This window comes from Apis florea, unplaced genomic scaffold, assembly GCF_048593485.1.
Source record: "Apis florea isolate Af1SG1 unplaced genomic scaffold, ASM4859348v1 contig_1615_pilon, whole genome shotgun sequence".
Taxonomy (NCBI): Eukaryota; Metazoa; Arthropoda; class Insecta; order Hymenoptera; family Apidae; genus Apis; species Apis florea.
In genome coordinates this window covers 5,137,325-5,150,142 of record NW_028256416.1, presented here as the reverse complement: position 1 = coordinate 5,150,142, position 12,818 = coordinate 5,137,325, and the positions used below count along the sequence as shown (strand labels likewise).

At 35.9% G+C, this 12,818-nt stretch overlaps 1 protein-coding gene across 1 annotated transcript; it reads left to right on the top strand.

The window, feature by feature from the left end:
* The first annotated feature begins 172 nt into the window (after positions 1-172).
* LOC100872322 (MFS-type transporter SLC18B1) lies at positions 173-10,567 on the top strand. Its single transcript, XM_003690330.4, has 8 exons — positions 173-512; positions 5,253-5,348; positions 6,215-6,505; positions 6,896-7,016; positions 7,096-7,319; positions 7,449-7,624; positions 7,697-7,865; positions 8,158-10,567. Exons 1-8 carry the CDS (start codon positions 402-404, stop codon positions 8,479-8,481), a joined length of 1,512 nt encoding a protein of 503 aa, XP_003690378.1. The 5' UTR covers positions 173-401; the 3' UTR covers positions 8,482-10,567.
* The last annotated feature ends 2,251 nt before the right edge of the window (positions 10,568-12,818 follow it).

Sequence of the window (12,818 nt, the reverse complement as noted above, 5' to 3'; positions counted from 1 at the left end):
CAAGGAAGGAACGAAAAGTCGTAGAAAGTCGCGCAACATGTCGGCCGATAATGGGAATTATAGAATCGCGGTAGGTCGTATCGTTCGACCTATGACCCCGCCGTGTCACGTCCTCTCCTCCCTCCTGTAGCAACGATTCCTTGTTGAAAAGTAGCCGGTTCCTCGCCTCGTTGTCGCACAACCGTTTCGAGAGCACGCCGAACCGCTTTGGCTGTGTCGCTGTTGAACACGCGCTGTGTGACAAGGCACACGATTTATCACGGATTAGTGGGTGGCGAGATCGGTGCTGAGACCAGGTTGGCCCCGATGGTGGCCAACAAACGATAGGATAGTTTAACAGGATCTTGGTGGCTCGGTTTCGGGAAGGAAGAGGAGAGGATTGGAAGAAGCCGTTAACAAAGATGATGGCCCAATTCACCAAGAGGCAATGGCTCACGCTGATCGTCATCAGCATCGCCGATTTCGCGAACGCGATCTGCGTTTCGCTCCAGGCACCGTTTTACCCGCAGGAGGTGAGTAGAGCAGAAATTGGGGAGGGGAAAAGGATCGATGAGGTGCTGTTGAGTTTTAGAGCAATGCTTTCTAACTTTTCTTACATAGGGAATAATAGAAGATGGAGATTGTTGGAATTATTTTTTGCCTTTTTTTTTTTTTTTTGTTTGTTTTGAAAAAGGAAGAGGTTGTTCAAGTAAATTGTTTTAACGGGAAATAGTCGAGAGAAAGATTAGAAGACGTTGCCTCGAATGATTGTACCGTGCAAATGATACGAAATTTAATATAGGAAGTGTTATGATACAAACGCTTCTTATACAGCAACAATAAGATATTTAACTTGTGTGTCGTGTCAATTGACTTTTACAATGAGTTTTATTATTATCGGTTATAAGCTTGTTTTGTCGAGATAAACGAGAGCAGAATTTATGTTTAATTTGATTACAACGTGTTTTTAAATGTAGCCTACATGCTCGTTTACAAATATTTTAACACAATGATTATTTTATTGCGATATTAAGAGAATATTATCTTCGTTCCTTGAATTGAGGTGAATTTACACGATTGTGTAAAATCGGACGAAATTCGAGGATAATTCACAGAGATTTCTAATTTAAATTTCTGCGGCGAGACGAACGTTGAATAGAGAGAGAGAGAGAGAGAGAGAGAGAGAGAGAGAGAGAGAGAAATATATAGGAAAGGGTAAAGAAAATGGAAGAAGAAACGAGAAGAAAGCATCGAGTCGGTGCATGGCAGGAAGGACGTTCTCTGTACGATTTCTTATCGACAGCTTGTCTGGAAAGGGGTTGTATATCGACGCTCGAGTATAAGTTATCAATTCTACGTGGTTCATTAAGAAATTACTTACTTAACGCGTCGATCCACGCGTCGCCCTATACGCGAAATCCGTGACAATAAGAATCCTATCCTCGTACAACGTTCAATAACGTATTGTTAAAACATATCAATTTTTTCTTTCCTTTTTTCTTCCATTTTTAAAATACGCATTGTTGTAATTTCTTATCTGCATATAAATCGCAAGTTTAACATCGATAAATAATACATAAGAGTAATTTTTATTAGAATTTAATTTAATCGAACTCGTGCGCAATTATTTACAAAATACATTATTTACGAATAATCTCCCCTTTCGTCCATCATTTTATTTTTCAATGATTCTTCAACAAGGATCAAAGCGCGAATAATGGGATAAGGAGAAGGATTGAATCGTCAGAATTCGATGTCCGTACGTTCGTTCGCGAAATTATATTTCGATCGGATCGTGGTAAATTGATCCGCGAGTGACAAGCCAATACAAATCGCCACGCGATTGCGAATTAATGCTGCATCAGACGAGCCATTAATTTAATTAATTGCGTGTTCTGAAATCACAAAGAAAATAATCGGTGGTTCCAATCACTTGTTTATATATTCCACTAATTACTTCGCCGTGATATTAAGAAATGCTTCTATATTCTGTTACAATGTTGTTACATACTGTGTTGTGGGAATTAATTTTTTTTTTTTTTTTTTTTTTACATACAGGCTTATGGAAATGGTAAAAATTGCGTAACACAGACGCAAAAATTGTATGGCGTCGTCGAAACGATTACGTCAGTCATTATCGATATTACGACTTTTTTCAAATATTTATAAATATATCTGGCTCGAAAACAAGTAATCTCTCTTTTTGTTGAAGATGATAGCTTGAGAATCGTAAATTATTCGTGCTAAAAGTTGTACATGTACGCTTGTAAACTTGAGTTGACGAAAGATTACGAGGAAAAATAGCAAGTTGGAGGAAACGATGTATTGCAGCATCCCTTTTGATTTGAAAGATCCGAATAATAAAGTATAATTGATAATTGGAATTTTCAAAAAGCTAGTAATATTGTTAAGATTTATTATTAATAATTATTTGAAACGGAGAAACGATAAATCCTTAATTATTTCAATTTGGAATATAAAAATTTCCAATATGATAAAAATTAAAAGTTTAAAAAAAAAAATTTAAAAAGATTCGAGCATAATTAATGAAATGAGAAATTCGCAATATCAAAAGTAAACAAAATTCGCTTAACTAAGATATTTTGTTGAAAAATTTTGTTGAATAATAACCTGATGCAATATAACACGATTGTTAACCAATGCTTGTGTGATCTTTTTCTAGATGTATCCTCCACTATTTTTTCTTTTTTCTTTCCCCCTCCCCCCCCCTTCCCCCAAACACGAGTATAACATGACGAAAGTAAGTGAAAAAAATGGCAACGTTTAAATGAACGATAGAAATGAACTTGTACTTGCACTTGATGGTAACCAATAAATTGTAACGTAGTTACAAAATTAGAAAATAAGTGAATCGTCAGATAAATACTCGTAATCTCGTTAGCTAGCCGTTAATGACATTTTCTGATAGCAAGTTAAAAGACCAGTTTTTTTCACTACTTTGGCTACTTAGAAGGCGCCATCTTTTTTTCTTCTTCTTTTTTCTTAGAGATAATCAAGCGTCGTTTACATTATTCCTTATTACATTATTATTATCTACACATCTCTCTTTTATTGTGCATAATAAGTACTTTAAATTCTCTTAAAGGAAAATTTCTATGAATATTTAACAGGGAGAAGATTCTTAACTCGTTTCTTAAAGATTAATATCCGTGATATCAATTAGGTATCGGTGGATGTTAATTTTAATTAAAAAGAAAAAAAAGAAAAATCTCGTAAGAAAATTTTTACACGAACATTCGATTTAACAGAGGAATTGTTCAATATTAACGCGATTAAAGGATCGTTAAATTAAGTAAATGAAAATTACGAAACGATAATCGATCGTGTCGCAGATAAATTGGCAATCAATCGCTTGTCGTTAATTGTCAAGTATCGAATTACCAGTTTCGAATACTTTTTCCATGATTCACGATGCCAGACACAACAAGACAAATCTATGACGCATTTAAGTAGGTATATACTTTACTAGAGCTCGATGTGTACATACATAAGATTGCACTTATGCAATAGCGTTACGTATAGAAGAGTAGAATAGAAACTTCTTTTTCCCTCCCCCCCCTTTTCAGTTTTCAATATTCCTTGGAATAAATTCCTTTTCTCAGATTCTTTCTTCTTTTGGGGATTTTTAAACTTTCTAATCTTCCTTACGCATCGTTCCAATTTTGCCTAAATTCTAAAAGAGAGGATTTTTCACTAGGTTACAAAAATTTTGAAAAATTCATCCACGACGAACAATCTTGGAATCTTTTAATTACGCGATTGATTATCGATGTAAAATAATTTATTTTGCCATTTTAAATTATTTTCCTGTTATAGATATACACGTGATATCCGTCCCAAAAGATGATGTTCCAATGTAATTACACTATCTCCACTGGTATGAATTATTTCACATTGTTATCTCCTGTTATTGTTAGAGTTCTATTTCGGAGCGTATTATGCTGACAGTGAGAAAAGATAATTTATTTGTTTTGATCTCTATTACAGCCTTTTAGAAATTCTTCATTATAGTAGTACATCCGTAATCTCGATGTGTAGTAAACACTTTAATTGGAGCACAGATCGCGTATTTATCTGTAACACGTCTACATTTTGGCCGACTGCTGCCAGAGATATTCGAGGAACGCGAATGGTGAATGCCGATTTAAGGATAATCGATCAAAGGATATATTCAAGGAATGTAAATCGAAATAGAGAAACGTTTATTTATAGAGGTATAAAAGGAACATTCTCCCTCAGAAATATTTTCTATTTATTTTATTCTATTGGAAGAAGTATCTTTTGCAATTTTAAGCAATATCCGTTTAATAGAAATAGAAATGTCACAAAAGTATTTATAGAATTATTAAAGAATTAAAAAATTTTAGAAATGGAAAATATCTCCTTTTTGTATTAACTTATAGAATCAATTCTGTTTTTTTTTTTTTTTTTTTTTTCATTAATTTATTTCAATCTATATTTCTAAATGAAACGTTAGAACGCATCTTGGTCACAAGACAAATTATCCTATTATTATCACAAAATACGTACGTCATTTCGTGTCAACTATAATGAGATGTTCTTATCAAAACCTCGTAATCCGAATGATTGATACAATGCAGATAAAAATTTCGTGAGAATTTTGCAATTTATCGTACAACAAATTGTGTTGTACGACGAATAATAATTTGTTAAAGATGGAGGGAAAACATCTTTGTAGATTAAAAGACAAACGAATCAATTTTTTTGAGATTTCGTCAGAATCAAGTCTTCGTCGTTGAAAATTATTTCTTATCTTATTTTAATCAATTTCCTAATTTTAATATACCATCATAATATCATTAATTTCTGTAAGACAAGTACTAATTTTACTTGTCTTTCTAATCGTCATACACTTAAAATTTAATTTTTACACAATTCAATAAAGAATCTCTACTTCTTTTATTTATTTATTTATATCTATTATCATCTACGTATAATATTTCTTCAAAACAAAATTATTTTATTTTAATTAACACAACAATTGAAAATCAACGATAGAAGTTTTCCTTATTTTTCTGAAATCTGAGGAACCGTTTTCTTCGTGACTCCTCTCTGAGCGTGAAGTGTCTAAAGTTTATCAAGATTTATCATGGCCAGCTCAGTTAATTGCACTCGTGATAATGCGTAGCAATAACATGGAATCGTCTAACACGCTTCTCGAGCTTGAAAGGTTAAAAATTATTTGTTAAGCTCGCGTGTCATTTTTTGGTAATTTTTTTTTCTTTTCGCAGGCTGAGAAGAAAGGAGCATCGCCATCCGAGTACGGATTAGTCTTTGGGATTTTCGAGTTCATTGTGTTTATCATCAGTCCCCTTTACGGACAATACGTGAGCAAAATAAATAATTTTAATTTATTGTTAATTCTTGATTAACATTTATATTTTTAACTTAACGTTTTTTTCTTGTCAAACTTTTTTGTTGGTATTTTACTTTAGTATCGTGGCAATAATGGAAGATAGTTACCATAAGTAGGTATATCAGATTTTCTTACAGAGTTTCAAAAGTTTTTTTAAAGAAATTAAAAAAAAAAAAAATCATGATAATTGTTACGAAGTATTGGAAATGAAAAGAAACAAAGAAGGGGATCGTTCGTAAATAATCGATTAAAAAAAATTATTCGATTACACTATAATCTCAACAGCCTGAGAAATGGCAGTTCCAGTTTACTTCACTGTACTAATTTGCCTACTCGTAGGCGCTCGCCTTTCATCACCAATATTTTTCCTTCCTCCGTTAACGAAATTACTGGCAATCGATACATTTTGTGTCGAAAACAAAATTAAAATAGTTTAAGATCGATGTGTTTCTCAATCTTCGAGCGTGACTATAAATATCATTCTTATCTTTACTACTAGAAAAAAAAGGAGAAAGAAAAAGGAGAACAAAAATAACGTGATCGAAGGGACCGAGGAGATAAAGTATCGTTGTTCGACCCAGCTTTCAAAACACTTTGAACACATTTAATTTAAGACGATTCGTATTATTCATCGATTTCTTTATATTAATTAAATTATACTTCAACGTCGTGAACAGTTGTCAAGTTTTAAAGTTCTGAATTTTTCTTTTTTTTTTGCAATTACCAAAATAAAAGAATCACGATGATTAAGTGTAATAATTTTCACTACAACACTCTCTTAATTCACAACACATTTTTATCATTTTTGGCAATAAAATCGACGGTTGTTCACCGTAGCTGCACCGAATCGGGCCAAAGCTGTTGTTCAACGGCGGTATCCTGACAACGGGCACCTGCGCCATCTTCTTCGGTCTGTTGGACAAAGTGAACGGCCATTATCCGTTCATAATCCTTTCGTTCGTGATTAGAATCGTGGAGGCTATGGGGAACGCGGCGTTTCTCACAGCAAGTTTCGCCATTATCGCCAAAGAATTCCCCGATAACGTGGCCACCACTTTCGCTAGTCTGGAGACGTTTTTCGGCCTGGGCCTGATCGTTGGCCCAACTGTCGGCGGTATCCTTTATCAGGTAAGACGATAATTTCTCGAAAAAAAAGAAAAAGAAAAAAAAAAAGAAAAGAAAGAAGAATATTCTCGTAGATTTGAAACGCATTAAGGGCAATAGTTATGAGTCATTCGTTCTTCCTTGAAACTCTTACTTTGGGTTAATGGTTCTCTTCTGGTTAGAAATGGACGCAGAATCATCGTCCATTGGAAGCAATTGTAAAAAGATTAGGATAATGGGTTACTTTAGAATTTTCCTTCCTGAGAGATATTCGATCTTTTTAATCTATCTATCCACATTAAGATGTTGTAAGTCTGAGTTGGCAAATTGTATTTTTAAATCAATCGGATTAGACGGAACAGATTTTTTGAAACTATTATTAATAATTTTGAGAATGGAACGTTTTTAATACAGGTTGGAGGATACACGACACCCTTCGTTGTCCTGGGATCAGCTTTATTCACGACCGCAGTTATGACCATCTTTATCTTACCAGTTCATTCGAACAGTAATCAAACTAATCCCAATACAGTGGGTGAGTGGTGAATATCCATACAATATAATAATAATCCAAATTGGCCTGTAATCGTGATTCAAAAATCTATCTTTTCCAGGTATGAAGAAAGCTTTGAGAATTCCAGGCGTATTGATCGCCACGTCGTCCATAATAGCAACCAGTATGAGCATAGGATTTTTGCAAGCGACCCTGGAACCTCATTTGAGGCAATTTGACCTGAGCCCTATCGTTCTAGGCTTAATGTTCGTGATTAACGGAGGCACTTACGCCATTACAGCCCCCGCGTGGGGATGGCTCTGTGACAAACACTCGCATCCGAAAGTAATTATCGAAATAACCATTACACGGTTAATCATCCTCCTGGAAATTTTCCAAAATTTTTGAAAAATTGTTTTCTCGACTCGAGCAGCTTGAGGAACTTTGAATCTTCGAAATGGAAATTTCTTTTAGGTAGCTACCGTAGCCGGATGCATCCTCGTGGTCATAGGATTTATCTTGGTCGGGCCAGCACCTTTCATACCATGCCCAACCCTAGTCTGGATGACGATCTGCGGTTTGGTTGTTCACGGTTTAGGCATGGCTGCGCAATTGGTCGCCAGTTTCACGGACGCGTTGAGGACGTCGATGTACGTTATTTGCCATAATAACGATGATCTTTGAAAATAATGAATTATTCGAATAATTCCTTCCTCCTTTAGACAATACGGATTCCCAAATAATTTAGAGACCTACGGTCTGATCAGTGGATTGTGGACAAGCACGTTCGCACTCGGAGCCTTCATCGGGCCCAGCGTCGCAGGAATTTTATTGGACAATATCGGATTCAGAAACGCTACGATGTTCATCGTACTGCTTCACATGCTCGTGGCAAGTGCATCAAATTCAAATCATCATTTCTCATATTGCAATGATTTATCGTTCTCACCGTCATGTTTAGCTAAAATAATTATTGCCAACAGGAAATTAAACGATACCACTTCTTCCATTACCAATAATCGTATCAGCCAAACGTAACATCACAATTCACACTCATATCTCTTATCACCTCCAACAGAAAAGGCCTTATTCCATCCATATCTTATCTGACCAAGTTTCGACCACCTATAAACATCTCCCTCGCGTCTTTATCACTTATTCTATATCTGTACATATATATAAGGGCGCAATGGCAGCTGTGTTCCTGAGCGCGTGCACGATGAGACACAAGCCTTACACGGAGATCAACGCGACGACGGAGGACCCGAGGACGCCTTTGACGGACAGTTGCCAGTCGCGGAGCGGGAGCTATCGCCACCCCTCGGCCAGGGGGGGAGGAGGGCAGGGCGTGCCGATCGTGGACAGGCCGAGCGGCATGAATTCCCTGATCGTTTGCAACAGTTACTCGAACAGGGCAGGGGCATGGTCGAGGGCTTCGTACAGCGGCCGTTACTCGCACAGTTACGGCTCGATCGAGACGAAGAGGTACCTGGAGATGACCACGTGACGGGTGTCCACGGTGTTGTTGCGAAAAAAGAAAAAGGAAAAAAAAGAAAAAAAAAAAAAAAAAGAAGGAACATCTCGAGATAGGGTCGTGCCTTCCAGTATTGTGACGCTCGGGTCCTGCTCTGTGGACGATCGTTGGGGTTGGATTTTCTTTGGAAAAACGTCCTCTCTATTGACTATCGTGATTCTCTGGTGAAGGAGGGAATGTCGAAAGGGAAGGTTCGAAAAATTTGGTTCGAGATATAATACACCTCGTACGAGAGAGGTGTGAATTTTAACGATGATGTTTGTAATAAAGGGAAAGCCTCGATTGGCATTAATGTTTCGTCGTAATGTGGTAATTTGGATGCGTTTAGAATTGACCGAGAGAATTGGAGAGAGGGATAGGAATATATCAACATCCTGTGTGCACGAGTGAGAGAGGCGGGTTAGGGTAGGAATATTTTTTCCTTCTTTTTTTTTTTTTTTTCTCCTTTGGTATCTTAATATTCATTTCGAGTATCTATATTTTGAACGTTTAACAAGAGGGTTTAAGAGGTGCATTTGTGGCAATGCATTTGATTCAAGTTTGGATTAGGAATTTTGAGTTTACGAGTTGAACTTTAAACAACTGGTTGAATGGAAATGTATAATGGCAATGTCTGCTTGAAATTATATTTGTATTCATTTTGCATATCTCGTGGAAGAGATCGTTACAAAACGTTTAGATAATAGGTTGATGTAGTGTGTTGTGCACATACAAAGTAAATTATGCAATATTTCGTCAAGGTAATAATAAAAAGTGAGAGAGGTGTTTCGCGAGTTTATCGTTCGATAAATCGGGAGATAAATTTCCATAAAAAAAGGATTTAAAATAAAATCGATGGATGAAAAGATGGCGAGTGGAGTAATAAATGAAAATGTCATAAGAATATATTTAGTCGAGTGGAAGAAATATATAGGTGTTAAATTAATCAAATTAGGAATTTTTTTTTTTTAATAGGATCCTGTCAATTATTTATTAATAAGAATTTAATAATTATCTCACGTCGATGAGATTTTAAAAATTTCGAACCGTTTTAATAATTATCGATTCTTATTATTATTATTTATATAAAATATTCTTATTTATTTAACAGATATTATCTAATGAACACGTTGAACAAAATTAGTGGAAACTTAGTAGAAACTTTCTACTATCCTTACATAAGTGAAGTAATCTTATCAATCGACTTCACTTTGATTTTTAATTGATTCATGAAAGAATGAAACAAAGAAACGAAAAAGTTGGGAACAATTCTTATTTGATTAATCGAGTTTAGGATTGATTCTTGTGAAATACGAAATGAAAGATTTCTTCTAGGATCGAACACGAATCTGGGTGGATTGTCAAAGACAAAATTAAAGAATTTATGGTACAGACGTTTGAAACAGTATTCTTAGGATACAGATGCATCGTTGCACTTCGATCGATTAAAAAACTATCATTTTTAACGAAGGAAGAATCGTTGGTTCGATCAATGAAGCGATCGAGAGAGTGAAAAATAATTGGAAGGAACGATAAGAAGGATAATTCCTTGCCAATTTTTTTATTTTTTTTTTTCGCAAAAGAAGAACGAAAAACCTTCTTATTATAGAAATTTTGTCTCAATTATTACATTTTTGTTCGAAGAAGAAAAGAAAAAAATCGTTTAAAGTCGTGATTAAATTTAAGAGAAAAAGATCCTTTTTATTATGAATCTTTCAATTTATTATTATTATTATTATTCAACGATGGATTGTTATTAGCAATTAAAAAATGAGGCACGACCCTGAAATAGAGATCTCATGTACAAACAAGCGCATTTTTTTTTTTTTGTAAATAAAAAATAAATCGAGGAGACCTCGTCCCCGATCTAATTAAATAAATATCGTCTCAAAGACAAATCATCCAAAGAAAAAATCATGAAAATATCTGTACATATTACGCCCGCGCATGATTTTAATCTCGTCGTCGTCATTGTTCAATCCTGTGATCGATGACGCGTTTTCGATTGTGTTGTAGATGTCGTATAATTAATTAATAATTTTCAACTTTAAGTTCTTTAATAAAAGAAAAAAAAATTTTACTTATCACTCTATTTAATCCTCCTATCTATCCATATTATCGTTCGAACGATTATTCGATTGAATAGGTATTCGTTCTTCTATAGTTTCTTCGAAGCATTTGCAAAATTCCTCCATTCCTTCATTCGTTCTTCTATTTTTCAATTCGATCAACTTTCACTCGTATAATAATATAAACTCGTATAAAATTGTATATTTACGTCCGCCTAAAAAAACTTCTCATAAATATTTCAATAACTTGTTCCAATGATCCATCGAATTGTAGGCAAAAGGCGAGGAATTTAATCGGCTCGCAGTCAGATTAACAGAAAAACTGGAATTCCGATTAACTTTCGAAAGAGGGATTAAAAATTTCGAGTATACATTAATTTCCTTCGCGATATTTTAATATTTTCACGATGATCGAAATAGGAGAACAACATCCCCGAAAATTGGACGTCCATCAAAATTTTTCCCGCAAAACATTCAACATCGCAATTTTCACCGGGCAAAGATTTTCACTCCCGAGCGACGAAACGTTTTCTTCGCGCCCGCTTAAAATTCCAAGGCGCTCGCGCATACGTGACACACCCACGCACGTGCGCGAATTCTTTTGGAAACAATAGAGCGCTGCCACAGAGAGTACAACGACGTTGCATGCACGTGCATGTGCGAGTACACCGGTGGAAATCGATGGTTTCCTCGTCGATGATTCACTTCCAGCCCTCCTTCACCCGAAACCAATTTAGTTTTTCTCTAAAAACTCGTGTCTATGTAGAGCCAACGATCGGTCGGTTTGTTAAAATTTTCAATCGAAAAGATTGAAGCAGAGAGATTAATTTTTCCCGCAAAAATTCGTTTCAAAAGGAGAGACTGTATGTTTCTTTCTCCTCAAATTGCATAAAATTATATATCAATCAACTTCAAAAAAAAAAAAAAAAAAAAAAGAGAGAAAACGATTAGATTAATTTCCCTTAAAATTAATTGAAATTATCGCTCGCTCGATAACAACAACGCTGCACTTTTGCAAGAACGCAAACGTGGAAAGCATCTACCCCCCCTCCCTCCCTCCTCCTCCAAACCTCTTGCCATATTTACAAAGCGCGTGCACCGCTGCCTTTTGACTTAAGATGGCGTCCCGTCCCGCTACTTCCGGTTCGACGACCGATAAGTCGATCGTAAATTTCGCCAGCCGAGTCACCCTCGCGCGAATTCGCAGCTCGTAAAGCAACACGTACGAGCTTGTACAACTCGTGACTGTATTTCCTTTATTCCGTTCTGTTCTCCTCTGGTCGGGTGTGCACCGACCGGAAATTACACCGTTCTCCGCGTGATGCGCCACGTGCGAACTTATTCCATCCATATTATGTTGAAACAGAAACAGTGTGTCATCGCTGTGACGAAAGTCTTTGCATGGAGGGCGCACGAAAGGGAATTTTTCGTGAGAAAAGAATTGGAATGATGAATGGGTATTTGAAGAATGACGCGAAAATATTTTTTCGCTCGAAACGAAAGCGATCGAGGAGAAGATCGGATTGTTGAAAGAATCTTAAAATCGAATTTTAAAAAGTGAATAAAGCAAAAATTGGCGATGAAAATTTGACTCGAGACGAAAGGTATATGAGAAATAGGGAGGAGAAGAGTATTTCGAAGATGGTGAACGGAGAACGAAAGCGAAGCAAACGAGAAGAACGAAAGGAAGAGGAGTGAATTATTAACGCACGTTGAGGTCAACGGTGTGCATCCAAGTGTCCGTTGATGCAGTTCAGGAGGATCTCCCTCTTCCCCCCCTTTTCTGCTCAACCCTATTTTCAACGAGAATTCTTCGAGATAGAACGCGGCCATCTTTCAGAATAAAGGAAGAAACAGCACGGTCGAGGGCGTAGCGGCGCAAGATAATCATCTGATCGATCACTGTTTTTCTTTTCCCCCCCTCCCCTCCTCCTTCCTTTATTTGCACACTCGTGGCCATAATTTTCCCGATTGTGTTTATTACATCATTAAACGCGTGATTCTTTGCGTGATGCACATTTGCATTTACGCGGTTAATTATTATTTATTATTATTATTCGCACAGGTAAATAAAGGTTTGTTTGAAACGCAGAATGCAAATAGAATATTCGCGGTGGCGAGATAAAGAAATGCTCATTTCTTATTTAAATAATTCTAATTAATATACAAAATTTATTTACTACCTCTTACATAAATACAAGAAATTTTTTTATTTGTATATTTCTCTGCCCATTGTATAAAGTCCCTCGATTTTCATTGACG